The 14,854-nt window shown below is 47.9% G+C and overlaps 1 protein-coding gene across 3 annotated transcripts in view; it reads left to right on the top strand.

Annotated features, from left to right (window-relative positions):
- The window catches only part of CDC45 (cell division cycle 45), a 33,584-nt gene extending 18,730 nt beyond the window's left edge, over positions 1 to 14,854 (top strand). For 2 of the 3 annotated variants that reach the window (XM_060612984.2, XM_060612981.2), the window contains 8 exons: positions 111 to 209; positions 803 to 964; positions 6,441 to 6,579; positions 6,663 to 6,746; positions 8,351 to 8,469; positions 11,006 to 11,082; positions 13,052 to 13,118; positions 14,720 to 14,854. In XM_060612984.2, coding sequence (XP_060468967.2) covers positions 111 to 209; positions 803 to 964; positions 6,441 to 6,579; positions 6,663 to 6,746; positions 8,351 to 8,469; positions 11,006 to 11,082; positions 13,052 to 13,116 — 745 coding nt within the window. In that variant the 3' untranslated portion in view covers positions 13,117 to 13,118; positions 14,720 to 14,854. Of the gene's footprint in view, positions 1 to 110; positions 210 to 802; positions 965 to 6,440; positions 6,580 to 6,662; positions 6,747 to 8,350; positions 8,470 to 11,005; positions 11,083 to 13,051; positions 13,119 to 13,631; positions 13,883 to 14,719 lie in introns of all 3 variants that reach the window. The other variant, XR_009604215.2, reaches the window with a different exon arrangement.

Below are 14,854 nucleotides of genomic sequence, written 5' to 3'. Positions count from 1 at the left end.
CTCTCATGAGCACTGGGACTCCTTGTAGAGTGCTCTCAGTCCCACTGGTGCTTGGTGACCTCCATCTGAAGCCAGGTTACTCATGTGACTGGTGCTTGTCATCTTTCCAGCCTCCCCTTGAAACAGGTGAAGCAGAAGTTCCAGTCCATGGATGTCTCCTTGAAGGAGAATTTGCGGGAGATGATCGAAGAGTCTGCAAATAAATTTGGGTAAACACATGTTTTTCGGCGTTAAGCTTTGTTCAGGCTTCAGCTTTAACCTAAAATAATGCAAAAACAAGAATACACAAGCAAATATGACCTGTCTAATCTTTCCCAAAGTTTTGAGTTCTCTTTGGTTTAAAAGTAGGTCCAGGTCTAGAGAAGTCCGGGTCCTTACATCCTGGGGCTGAGGTGTAGACCTCTAGGTCAACCTGGTCTATCCCTGACTGGACACAGGAAATAGCTGTGGGAAGGGCCCCCTGAGGCCAGGTTCAGGCACGCTCTGCCTAGAGGGTCCTGTGGCTGCTTCTAGCATCCTGGGACATGGGAGGGGCTGCACACACATCTCTGCTCTTTCCCCCAACCAATAGGACAGCTTTGGACAAGGCACTCAGTGCCCCAGGTTACAGGGCTATTATGTCAGGTCTTCTCCCCCCCTCCATTCTTGGACCACAGTGGTCTTGCCTTGTGCATTAGCAGGGGCCAGGGAGAGACAGCCGTACATCTGCTGGCCTGGCCTGGCAGTGAGAGCTCACCCACAACTTGAGAGCACTCCCACATGCACACAGGGATATCAGCCATGTTGCTTGCTCCCATTGCAGGATGAAGGACATGCGCGTGCAGACTTTCAGCATTCACTTCGGGTTCAAGCATAAGTTCCTGGCCAGTGACGTGGTCTTTGCCACCATGTCACTGATGGAGAGTCCCGAGAAGGACGGCTCAGGGACAGATAACTTCATCCAGGCTTTGGACAGTCTCTCCAGGTAGTGGGCCACTATTCCTCATCCTAATACTCTTCAAGGAGGCAAGTCACAGGAACCCCAGGGGCATGGGGGTGACTGTGTCCTGCAGGAAGTAATTGCAGTCCACCAGGGGAGCATGTGACACATTTCCTGTCCATCTTCCTCTCAAACCCTTTCCTTCTCCTTTTTGATTTTTAATCGTTTTTTACCTCCTTGACCTCTTCAGTCATTATTTGTGGTGTTTATTCATTCTTGTGAGTTTTTTTCTAGTTTAATCTTCATTTATCAATTATTTGCCTCATTTCTAATTTTTTTATTTCATTTCCTGAGATGTCTCATTTTATATTTTGTTTTTAATGTGTCTGAGCTTGCTTTGAAATAGAACATCACAGTGTTGACCTTCTGGGGGCACATCTTTCTAGAGTACTTGCATTATTGATATAGGTATGCTATTCTCCCTATTCCCTTTTTTCTGATAGTAACTTTGAGAGGATTTGACCTTGCTCCTTGTCTGTTTCTCATTTTTTGTGTGTAAATTTAGCTTCCCTGACTTTCAGAGGAGGCATGATTCAGACAGCTTTCTAACTTCAGAGAACTGCCACTTCTGTTGCTGTGCAGTGTTAAAAAATGTAGGGGTCTGCTTTCTGGGGTTTCCTGCCCTGTTCCCTGACATACTTTTTTTAAATAGCTTTACTGAGTTATAATTCGTACACCATATAATCCACCCATTTAATGTGTACAATTCAGTGGCTTTTAGTATATTTACAAGGTTGTGCAAATATCACCACTACCTAATTTTAGAACATATTCGTTGCATCAGAAAGAAGCCCCCCATTCCCCTTAACCATCACCTCCCAAATCTCCCATCTCTCTGAGCCCTAGGCAACCACTAATCTACTTTCTGTCTTCATAGATTTGCTATTTTGGACACTTCGTATAAACGGGATTGAACAATACATGTCCTTTTATAACTGACTCCTTTCACTTAGGCTAGTGTTCTCAAGGTTCATCCATGTTGCAACATGAAGAAATTTCCTTACTTTTTCTTGCAAATAAGACTCTATGGTATGGATATACCACATTTTATTCGTCCATTGATCAGTGATAGTTTCTACCTTTTGACTGTTATGAATAATGCTGCCATAAATGCGCATATATAAGTTGTGTGGACGTGTTTTCATTGCTCTTGTGTATATGCCTGGGGATGGAATTTCTGGGTCGTATGGTAAGTCTGTTTTATCTTTTGAATAATGGGTAGACTGTTTTCCAAAGTGATTACATCATTTTACATTCCATCAGTAGTGTATGAGTTTGAATTTCTCCACACCCACGATAGCCATCCTAGTGTGAAGTGGCGTGAAGTGGGATCTCATTGTGGTTTTGATTTGCATTTCCCTCATGGCTAATGATGTTGAGCAGCTTTTCATGTGCTTATTGGCTATTTGTAGATCTCATTTGGAGAGCTGTCTATTCAAGTCCTTTGTCCATTTTTAAATTGTCTTTATTATGGAGCTGTAAGAATTGTTTCCTATATTCTAAATATAAATCCCTTACCAAATACATGATTTGCAAATATTTTCCCCCATCCTGTGGGTTATCTTTTCACTTTCTTGATACAGTTCTTTGAAGCACAAGGTTTTAATTTCAGTCATATCCAGGTTATCCTTTTTCTTTTGTTTCTTATGTTTTTGATATTATATCTAAGAAACCACTTCACAGTTTTATAGTTTTTGCCTTTACATTAGGTGTATGATTCATTTGAGGTTAATTTTTGTGTCTGGTGCAAGGAACAGGTTCAACTTAATCCTTTTGTATGTGTACATCCAAATTGTTCTAATACCATTTGTTGAAAAGACTTCTTTCCCCCCACTGAATCATTTTGGCACCCATGTTGAATATCAGTGAACTGTAAATATGAGAATTTATTTCTAGACTCTCAGTTCTGTCCCATCAATTGGTGTATCTGTCCTTGTGGCAATACCACACGGTTTTGATTACTGTAGCTTTATAGCTAGTTTTGGTTATTCTGTGTTCCTTGAAGTTCCATATGAGTTTTAGGATCAGCTTGTCAGATACTGCAAAGAAGTCATATTGCTTTGAACCTATAGATAAATTTGGGGAGTATTGTTGTCTCAACAATAGGAAGTCTTCCAGTCCATGAACATGGGATGTTTTCCCATTAACTCAGATCCTCTTTAATTTTTTTCAAGAACGTTTTGTATTTTTCAGAGAATAAATTCTTTTTGTACTTCTTTTGTTAAATTTGTTCTTTTTTTTAAATGTTTATTTATTTTGAGAGCACATTCACAAGCAGGGGAGGGACAAGAGAGAGGGAGAGAGAGAATCCCAAGCAGGCTCCACACCATCAGCACAGAGCCTAACTTGGGGCTCGATCTCACGAACCTTGAGATCATCACCTGAGCTGAGATCAAGAGTTGGATGCTTAACCAACTGAGCCACCCAGGTTGCCCCTGTTAAATTTATTCCTAAATATTTTATTCTTGGGACGCCTGGGTGGCTCAGTCGGTTAAGCGTCCGACTTCGGCTCAGGTCATGATCTCGCGGTCCGTGAGTTCGAGCCCCGCGTCGGGCTCTGTGCTGACAGCTCAGAGCCTGGAGCCTATTTCAGATTCTGTGTCTCCCTCTCTCTCTGACCCTCCCCCGTTCATGCTCTGTCTCTCTCTGTCTCAAAAATAAATAAACATTAAAAAAAAAAAAATTAAAAAAAATATATATATATTTTATTCTTTTTGACACTATGGTAAATGCACTTGTTTTCTTAATTTTATTTTTGTTTACTGATTGCTATTGCATAGAAATAGAGTTGCTTTTTGTATATTTATCTTGTGTCTTGCAACAGTATTGAACTTATTTATTAGCTCTAATAGTTTTTTTGTTTGTTTTTAGTTGTAATAGGTTTTAGTTATTCCTTAGGATTTCCTATATACAAGATTATGTTATCTGCAAATAGAGATGGTTTTACTTTTTCCTTTCCAACTGCTAGAACCTCCACTACAATCCCAGGTACATTTTTATCTGTACCTTCTTTTTCCTTTTTCATATTGTCTCTGTCTTACTCAATTTTGATTCCATCTTGGCAGTTTCTCCTCAGTGAGGGACTCAGAGTGGAAAGGAGCTCTGGCTGGTCAGAGCTAGACTGCTACGGCCCCCTAGTCTTTACCATGTCCCCTTGCACTTTATCACAGCTCCTGCACTCACCTGCTATTGGACAGGGTAAAACTCTCACTTTGAACCACTGTGCCCCAGTTGCCTGGTGTTTTTAAACATTCTTAGCTCTTGCTGCTTCTCTGCTCCCTCCCGCACTAACTCCCAAAGATACACCGGTCTTATGGCCAGTTGGTGGTCTATTCCCCCTGCTTATGTTTTGGGGTCTACAGTGTTCCCTTATTCTCTTGTCGTGAGAGTCCTAGATTTTTGGTTTTACAATGTGGTTGCTCTATTTTTATCTAGAAATATAAGGAAATCCCAAAAACTATAGTATCAACTGTTGATGCCCTCATCCCAGAGTTGATGGAGCAGTTTTAGACATTGTTTACTGACTTCCTGCTATGACAGAATATTTATTCCTCTTTTGTGCTCCTTTCCCTTCCTGTGCCACTGTTTTTAGCTCCTTTGTAACTGTAACATACTTACATCTTGTTCTATCACCATTGTCTCTTTTCTCCCTACTTTGTAAGAAAAAGATATTAGCATTCTTACTTTTCTCTTCCCTATACCTTCTACTTTGTGAAATCTATGCTTTTATATTTTTAGGGTTAATAACACTTGGTTAGAGAATAGAATGCAAGTCATCTCATCCTTGACTATAGATTTGATTCTAAAAGATGAAAATCAATGTCCAGAATCACTCGTGTGCAGTGATTATGTTACTTTCTGATGCTGCTCTTTGTTTTTCCTGGAACTCTTAATTGCCTTCTTTATAATATCCAGTTTTTTCCCAAGCTCTACTTCCAGGAGCTATTCCTTGAGTCCCTTTTGTCTAGGAGAGCCTGGGGTTCTGCCTTCTGACACCAGCCTGGACCTGCAGCTCTCTAGGCCTGCTGTTCGCTGCCACCACTGATGTTTGGCACTGACTGTGCCAATCCCAGGCACTGACTGTGCCCTGGGTTGGAGCCAGTGTTTCTTAGGGTCCTTGTCTTTGGTTTTTTCAGCCTTTCATTTTTTTAGAGCATACTTCTCTTTCTTTAAAGAAAGAGCACATAATGAGGTAAATGTTCCGAGTTCTTACACATCTGACAATATCTTTATTCTACCCTCACCTGGTCCCTGGTATAGCTTGTATACAATTCAAGGTTGAAGGTAATTTCCTGTTAAATGTGGATTTTATTGCTCCCCTGTCTTCTAGCAGCCAGTGGTGCTAATTGAAGTCTGAGCTATCTTAGTTCTTGTTTCTTTATCAATGCCTCATACCCCACCTAAAAAAGCTTGCAGGACTTTTTCTTTTATTTTCAGTGTTTTGTCATTTCATAGTGATGTGTCTTGGGTAGATCTTGCCTCATGGATTGTACTGGGTTCTCAGGCAAGCCCTTTTGATCCAAAGCCCCAGATTTTTCAGCTTGGGAATGCTTTTGTACTATTTATTACTCCTCTCAAACATACATATGTGTTTTTTTTATTCTTTCTTTCCTGGAATAATGCTCTGTCTGATTTTTGCCTTATGTTTTCCATGTTTGTCTTATTCTTGGTGTTAAGGAAGCTTCTTGACTTTATCCTCTAGCCTTTGAGTGAATTTTTTATTTTTTTGCAATCACTTTACTTTCCACAAACACTTTGAGTTTCTGATTGTTCCTTTTTCATGGCATCCTGTTACTGGTTTACAAATACCTTAGTTGCCCAAATTCCTTTGAAGATTTTAATTAGAATTCATTTCAAGTTTTCTTTTGTTCTCCAAATTATCTCTGTTTCATCTAGGGTCACTTTTTCTGGGCATAGGCATTTCTCAAATACCTGGTGGTCCTCATGATCAAGAGGGGGAGCTGTGGAAACCTGGTGAGGCACTGGGTCTTTGGGTATAACATACAGGCTAGAAGGCATTGCTTCATCTTGGCAGGTCGAGAGCCAATATGACACTTTGAGACCTTTAACTTCTTGGTGCACTTCTCCACAGAGTTCATTTTAATGTATTTAGAGGAGAACCCTCCTTTCGTGGGGGGAAGGGTAATAATCCATCCGTCAGGTGAGGTGTCCCTGATTCTCCTCTTGGACCTTGCCCTGGCCCCTCTGTCAGAGCCCTCTGGACACCTTCCAGGTCCTGCTGGACAGTGTCTTCCCTCTGTTGGCTTTCAGTTTCCTGTCTTCTGATGCCCCTCCCACATCTCATGTTTGTCACTGGGTTTATGTATGTTTTATTCCTTCCTTTCATATGAAAGGGAACTCAGGAGGGAAAGAAAGAAACTCTCATCCCCATATACCCTCCCAGGAGCCAAGTGCTCTGTTTGTGACTCTATGCTGAAGCTGTGTGTCTGCCGTGTTACAGGAGTAACCTGGACAAACTCTACCATGGCCTGGAACTCGCCAAGAAGCAGCTGCGAGCCACGCAGCAGACCATCGCCAGCTGCCTCTGCACCAACCTTGTCATCTCCCAGGGGCCCTTCCTCTACTGCTCCCTCATGGAGGTCAGGCTTCCTGTGGACAGCTGAGCACCAGGCCACGCCTGCCAGCAGCCCCGTCTGACTGTCTCTGTGTCCTTCCCCTGCAGGGCACTCCGGACATTGTGCTATTTTCCAAGCCAGCATCCCTGAGCCTGCTCAGCAGACACCTGCTGAAGTCCTTTGTGTGTTCGGTGAGGAACTGGGTGGGTGGGTGCCAGAAGGTAGATGCCCAGAGCAGAGCTTGGACTAGGCGTTAGAGGCTGGCCTTGAGGTACTGGTGGCCGTGCACCAGCTGTGGGGTCTGGGGAAAACACTCACTTTTTCTGAGCTGTGTTTTCCTCAGCTGACCCTTCGGAATCTTCCAGTTCCTAGAAGCTCTGATTTTGTTACTTGGCCATCCTGGTCTCTTGGACAAGTAGGAAGGGACCTCATGGAGAATGTGAGGCTATGGCTTATGTTCAGCTGTGGCAGATCAGGGAGAGATGAAGTTGGTTGTAGCACAGACTTGCTTCCTAGCAAAACTCTGTTTTCTGGGCTGGCTTTCCCTTTTCCATGTGTGGTTCCATCTTTTGTATGGCCTAACAGCCTTCTTTGCCTTGGCCTGGGACACCCACCCCTACCCAGCTAACATCAGGCTAACACACCCCCTGGGTATGATCACAAAAGGGATGATCCCACACATGTCAACAATCAAAGTCTTACTCTGCTTCCTGGATGACAGTTTACACTGGGGGCTACTCTTAACAAAATGTTTAATAGGATGTTGACATTATCTCATACCACTGAACTGACCTATAAAATGATTATCTGAGTATTATGTGAGGACAGTCAAATAATGACAAAAGTTGGACTAGGGACAAAACATGAGCTCTAAAGTTGTCTAAGCTTCTTTTATTATTTTTTTAGTGTTTATTTATTTTTGAGAGAGAGAAACAGAGTGTGAGTGGGGGCAGGGCAGAGAGAGAGAGGGAGACACAGAATCTGAAGCAGTCTCCAGGCTCTGAGCTGTCCGTACAGAGCCTGACATGGGGCTCAAACTTACGTACCACGAGATCATGACCTGAGCCTAAGTTGGACGCTTAACCAACTGAGCCACCCTGACGCCCCTGTCTAGGCTTCTTTTAAATCTCAGCCTCCTTGTTTACCAGTTGTGTGATGTGAGGTCAATTATTTGATCTCTGGCCTCGTTTCCTCATCTGTAAAATGGATGAATGAATATCCACTTCACAGGACCCATCATTTATCAAATATTCCTTAAGCAGTCACCACCAGCCAGGCTCTGATATCATAGAGTGACCAATGACCCTTGGATACCCTTCAGTCCTGGACAAATCAGGATAGTTGGTCACCTCTGTCATAGGGTATGGGTGCAATGGGTACAGCAGTGAAGGAAACACTTGAGTCTCCATGTTGAAGGAGGATGCATGCTGGCAAGGGGACAGATGACGAAAGATTATGTGTGGTGTCAGATGGTGGCACGCCATGGAGAAGCTGAAGCAGGATAACGGAGGGGGGTTGGTTGGGGGGGGGGGTCCTCCTGGAGAAGGTGACAACTGCTTCAGGACCTAAAGGAGGTGAGGGAGGGAACAACCAAGGGACACTGGCACAGAAGGAGGCTAGGAATAGGGTGTCACAGCGTGGGGGGGCAGCTGCATGGGCACTTGAGCATCTGTGGTGAGAGAAAGCTCCTGGAGGTTTTTGGAGGGTGGGTGGCTGGCCCTGTTAGAGCTTCTAGGCATGGAGTGGTGCGCTTGCCCTATGGGGCTGTGACTAAGGGTGCAATTTACCTCCACAGACAAAGAACCGGCGCTGCAAGCTGCTGCCTTTGGTGATGGCCGCACCCCTGAGTGTGGAGCAGGGCACTGTGACTGTGGTGGGCATCCCCCCAGAGACCGACAGCTCAGACAGGAAGAAGTGAGCTGGGTTCTGCATCTCCTGGGAGTTGGGATCTCAAGGGGTGTCATTGGCCCATGGGTTCTGCTGAGTTGGGTGATCTTTGCCCTCAATGCCACACCAAGGATAGCCTTTTCCACCATGTGGCGGGACTGTGAGGGTTTAAATATGTGGGCTGCAGGTTAGCCACTGAGCCTCTGCCTTACCCCTTGACTGGACTTTTGAATTCTTTTAGTTTGTTCAAGGCCTCCCAGACAAGGGTGGCTGGCTCTTCCAGGATCCAGAATGGGCTCCACACCTACAGTGAGGTGTGATAAGGTATCCTGGCTCTGTGTGGCCTTGGGCAGGAGCCCCAGCCCTTCCTGGGCCAGAACCCTCTTCCGAGGTACAAATGGTTTATACTGAAAATCTGAGGGGTTTCAGGTCAGCCACCCCAGAAATTAGGCTTCACCTGTAAGGATCCTTGAGACCAACTCTGTACAATGCCTTCAAAACCTTCATGAGTGATCACCATCTTGTTTGGGCCTCACACTAACCTTTGAGGAGATCCAGGCAGTGTCTCCCATCCCTTCCCCCACCCCAGTGAGTCAGAGTCACTATTCACTAAATCCCCACTTCAGGCATTTGCCAAACATTTAAAAGTTTAGTTATAAGAGCTGAAATACCAAAGATCATTCACTAGAGTGTGTGCAGGGGCGTGCACACCCAGGCTGCCTACCTGCCAGCACAGAGTTGCCATTCCAAAGTTGAGCTCACTTGCACCCCCATGGTTTGGGCAGCAGGTGGAGAATCCAGCACACCACCACCCCCCCCCACCCCCCCCCCCCCCCACCGCCCGAATGCCGGCAGAAGCCTGCAGAACTGCTGTAGTCACCCAGACTGTGGGGTGGTGGCTCCCTGTCCTCCTTCAACCTTTTCTTTATTTAGCGTCTAGGAAACGTTTTGGACTTTCGTCAGTGGTGTACTTCTGCATTTTGTTTTCTTACCGAGTATCAGCCCTTTATGCACGTTTTTTCAAAAGTGACTTAAAGCAGTAGGAAACCTGTTAAATGAAGGTGACAGTTTATCTGTCATCTTCTATTGGATATTCAGGCTGTTTTTAACTTTTTGTTATTATGGACATTGTACCAGTGGGTTTGTGAATGCATAGGTTCATCTTCTTGTGCTTTTGAGAAGCTTCTCCCACCGTCTTCTAAACGTCTTCCCTGCATCTGTTGGGCTGGGTTCTCATTCTCCTCCTGCAGCAAGGTCAGGTTTTCTCCTGCCCACTCCATCCAGACATTGTATTGGCCAACAGGCAGGGCCTTGAGGGGCTCCCCAGTTCTCCCTGCTGCCCCCTTCATGCTCTGCATAGCCAGAGAGCCCTGTGACTAATCCCAGGGGCTATGTGTGACCATCCTTTGCCTCTCTGGCAGAGTCTCAGTGCTCCCCAACACATCCCAAGAGGTGACCTTGGTCAGATACTGAGTGACAGCTGGCAGCAAGACACCTAGCCCCCAAGTGGGGCAGCTTGGGGACTAAGGACCACTAGTGTCTTGTGCTCCTCAGTTTTCCCAGTTAGCTCTTATTGGCCTCTGCTGTGGAAGACGCTGGTCTTGGATCTGGATCAATCCTAGCTCTGGTTTGTGAGCTTTGACCTCCTTTTGTGTCTGCAAAGGCCATTTAGGTAGCAAGTTGGGAGAGACAATGGACTTTTTTAAGACAAATGCTTCCATGTTGCTGGGCTGCTTTCCAAAGCTATGCCATGGGTCTTGGATTCAGTCATACGGGGTGGAGCTGGCCAGGGGCTCCTGGGCTGTGTTCTCAAGACAGCCAGCAAGCCCTTCCCCCACAGGCCACCACAGCTGCCTGCGTCCTCACTCCAGCTATCAATCTGTTGCTGTATGTGACTGTGGTTAGTGGTTCACTCTGGCTGGTATGCAGTCTTGAGTGAGAGTTGCCACAGAGGTTTGAAGCACTCGCCCCTCCTCTTCCTGTTCTCCTTGACTGTGACCAGCCCAAGAGTCCCTTCCCCGTGATGCTCTCCCTCCACTGCCAGCCCTTACTACCTGCAGCAACCCTGAGCCCCCAGGGGTTGGGTGTGCCTCCCTGCCGCACACCTGCACCCTTGATGTTCCTGCGCCCCTGAGTTGTGGCCGCACACTGTAGCCCGGCCCTGCAGCCTCCTCCCATCTCCACCCTGTGTGTGACCCAGCCTTGGCCGAGACTCCCATCCCAACATGCCTCCCATTGAGCCTCTGCTTCTCCTGTCCCAGCTGCCAGCACGGTGGCAGGCATGAGAGAGGCTAAGTCAGGGCATATCCTGGGAGGTGCCCAGGGACACTCATGCCCTGAGGGCTGAACAAGGTCCAGCTGGATGCTGAACAGCAGCAAGAGAAGGTGACTAGTGAGTGTGGGTGAGACCTCAGAGGACAGTGGCCCAGGAAGGAGTATGAGTGCCAACAGGTAGACCCGGCGGCCAGGGAGGAGTCTGGGCCAAGTCTAATGTCTGTTCTGGGGACTTAGGAAGGTCCATTACAGTGGATGGGTTCCCAACAGACCTTTTATATGTCTGCAGCTTTTTTGGGCGGGCGTTTGAGAAGGCAGCAGAGGGCACCAATTCTCGGACGCTGCACAACCATTTTGACCTCTCAGGTAAGAGTTTGCTGTACTGGGGCCCTTTCAAGGTCAGCGCTGGCCTTGAACTAGGGAAGCTGGCATCGCTAGAAATACCTTGCAAGCAGCCCTCATTTTTTCGGAGCCAGCCCCGGACCAGGTGGCTCAGGGAGCTCTAGGATGCCCCTGCCTCTGGTGGGCTCCCAGGGCAGAGAAAGAACGGGTATTGCCCATAGAGCCATAAGCCTGGCTTCGGCCTTACAGTCCAGCCCTTGAGACCACTTCACGAAGGAGTCCCGAGGACTGGCCTCTAGAGCCTCCTGGGCCAGCCTCACCCATCAGGGTCACCTGCCTCTTCTGTGGGTATGGAAACAGGGCTTATGGCAACCCAAGAGCACTGCCTCCAAGGCTATGCTGGCCACCACTGCAGGCCAGCAGCTCTTATCTGTGTTATCATGAAGGGTCCCACGTAGTCCTGTGACAGCCCAGGTACTGGCCCCACCCTTATGTTGCATGAACCCAGAGAATGGAAGAGCCCAGTCCAGGGGGTGGCTTTGCAAGCTGGCCAGTGCCCCCCCACAACACCCCACAGTTTTCTCCATAGGCCAGCATGGAACATGGTTGACATTTAGCCATATTTACTTTTTATTCTCACTGACAGATTTTTAAGTAAAACAGACATGGTGACCCCTCACCCTTTGTATTAGTGTGCTCGGGCTGCCGTAACAACATACGTAGACTAGGAAGTTTAAACAACAGAAGTACATTTCTCACCGTTCTAGAGGCTGAAGTCCAAGATCAAAGTGTACACAGGGTCGTTTTCTTTTGAGGCCTCTTTCCTTGGTTTGCAGATGGCCGTCTTCTGGCTGTGTCCTCACACAGTCGTCCCTCTGCGTCTGTGTCTTTGTCTCCTTATAAGGGCCCCAGTGAGACTGGATTAGGGCTCCCCCATATGACCTCATTGAACCTAAACACCTTCAAGAGCCCACTCTCCAAATAAAGCACATGCTGTCTGAGGCGCTGGTGGCTAGGCCTTCTACTCAAGAACTTGGGGAGAATATACTTCAGCCCATAACCCCCATCTGTGAGAAAGAACAGTGTCTTTCATCACCATCAGCTGATTTGTTACAATGAGTCCCTGCCATCAGTGACCCAGTGTTTATCCCAGCTGTCTCAGTCATATAAAGCCAGCTCTTTCATGCTGGGCCCACTTGGGCTGTGGCTCTATGTTGGGTGGGTTCAACCCCAGCAGCAGCACACACAATGTGGGAGATGTTGGTGCTGGCTGGCCTGCAAGATGTCCCAGCTTCTCACAGAAGATTTGCGGGCTGGGAGTTACTCGGCTTCCCCCATGGGTGGAGAGCAGTGAGGAGGGACACGGCAGAGGGAGCCAGGCCAGCACCCACCTGGGTACACTGGGCCTGGGGTTCCAGATGGCTCACAGGACCAGGCTGGTCCAGTTTTGCCCTGTTTGATGAGGGTCCATGTGCTTGTCTGAGTCTGATGGCCCCCAGAAATGGAGGTAGTTCACATCGTGTCCCCCTTGTGCAGAAGAGAGCACTGAAGCCGAGAGACTGGCCAGAGCAAGACTCAGGGCCTCCTGCAACCCACAATGGGGCAGGGCTCTGTGTCCAGCAGGATGGGAAGGCCTGTCTCTGCCTAGATCTGTTCTAAACTGTCACATCCCATGTCCCCCTTACTGGCTGTCACTGCCAGTCTCCTAGCTGCCCAGAGGGTCCTCCCCATAGACTATAAGCCCAGCTAGCCTCACTAACAGGCAGTCAGCAGTTTCTGAGGATTAAATACGGACAGTGAAGTACAACCTCTGAGTTCAAAAATTTCCAGGCCTCAAGGAGCTGAGTACATTTTGAAATGTGCTGGAGGGTGGTTCCCATCTTGGATGACTCGGAAGAAGGAGTTCAAACACCCTGACTTGTTTTTCCTACTGCTCCCTCACCCTCAGCCCTACTCCTCCACCTCATGAGGTGTTTTTCTTTCATTACTTCAGTAATTGAACTGAAAGCAGAGGATCGGAGCAAGTTTCTGGATGCACTTGTTTCTCTCCTGTCCTGATGGTGAGATGTGGGGGAGGGGTGGGTGCTGGAGAGTTTAGGAGGGCTCCCCAGAAGAGGCTGGGGGTGGCCCTGCCACAAAGCCAGCCTTGTTGAAGTGTAAAGAGGGCCCCTCATTCCCTGCTTTGAGTTTTTCCTCCTCAAGCCAGGCTTTTCTACTTGGGTTTCAGACCCAAGCAGTGTTCTAAGATTTGGGACCAACACATTTTTCCCAAGGATGTCCCTGGGCTGGTGGCAGTGCCGCAACGGGGCATTTTTGAAAGAGCTAATTTCATTAAGCTTCCTGGGACTCCTTCAGCAAGAGCTGGCATTTACCCTCTCCTGACCACACTATGGGCTGGGCATCAGTAAGTGAAATGCAGGCCTCCTGGCACTGCCGGGAAAGAGGGTGACCCCTGTGGGTGAGGGGGGCAGGGGAGGGACACCTGGAGCTTTGCTGCTTTTTGCAGCATTGTATCAGGCTCTGGGCAAGAGCCCACAGAGGCTCCTATCCGGGCTCTTGTGCATTTGACTTAGGAGAAAACAAAGCTATTGGCAGCCACTCATCGATAACTATAAAATGTCATCTCTGTGGGCCTGCACCAGCATGAGGCTGTCACTGGCAGTCCACAGTGATGCTCACCAGCCGGGGCTCTTTCCAGTGCCACTCATGCCATCTCTCTTGAAGGGCCCCCCCGCACAGTGGATGCTCATACTCAGCCCTGCATCTCCTTGAGCCCTGGGCTGGAGCCACTGCTGTGGTAGACAGGCCTTGTCAAGACTCTGAGGTAGGGGTGCCCTTGTTCTGGCCCAGGGTCTTCCCGCTCCCCCACCATCCATAGTGAGTTGGAAACTGTGGAGGGCAGGTGCCTTTCCCCTGTCAGGGCCCCAGTGGGCTCTGCTGAGAATGATATAGGGGGTCTCAGGGACCCCAGAGTCCCTCTTTCAGAGTAGGCTAGGGCATAAAGGGGCTCGTGTTGGGGAGGAACTTTGGACTCAGACCCTTCGGGTCTTCAGCAAGGTCTGTTGGGTACCTCACCAGGCTATGGCGGGTTCCTCATCTGAAGTGGGGCTAACACCCCTTGGACAGTGAGCACTGAGCCTTCAGATGGGGGCAAGGTGTAAGTTTATGACCCAAATCAAAGGCTACAAGTGGGGGCTTTTGGGCGGGGGGCTGGTATTTCAAGCATACTCCTCCCCTGCGGCCTGCTCAGTGATGCCACTGCTGCTGTGTGCCCTGCCACCATGACAGTGTGCACAGTGAGCCAGCCAGGAAGGTGGGTGGAGGGACAGTACGGGGAGACGTTCCAGGCCAGGGGAGAAACCTTGTGAAGGTACCACGGGGCTGAGACTGGACAGGGCACTGGCAGGGTCTGCAGGGCGATATAGTGGTGGAGGGCCATGAGGCCTTGGAGGTTCTCAAGCAAATGACAGCCTGGACCTGGCCAGTGGGCACTTCAGTTCTGGGGCGGCCCTCCACCCATGGTCACCACTCCTCACCTGTGTGAGTGGTGGAGGCTACTCAGAAGCAAGCCCAGCATGTCAGAGGCAAGGCCTGAGCAGTTTGCTTAATTTGGAAAGACGTTAGAATTGTTTGAAATTTACTTTTTTTTTTTCTTTTCTAGAGTTTGATTTCTTCTGATGCGTCCTCCTTCTCCTAATTTATATTAACTGGGTTTTATTTAGACTATAAGTTATGGACATGGTTTTAGACACCCACAGTGGGTTTTTAATGGAATAAAATGTTTGTTTTAGCTTTG

This window comes from Panthera onca, chromosome D3, assembly GCF_046562875.1.
Source record: "Panthera onca isolate mPanOnc1 chromosome D3, mPanOnc1 haplotype 2, whole genome shotgun sequence".
NCBI lineage: Eukaryota > Metazoa > Chordata > Mammalia > Carnivora > Felidae > Panthera > Panthera onca.
Note: the sequence above shows the minus strand (reverse complement) of the source record. Positions and strands in the feature narration are given on the sequence as shown.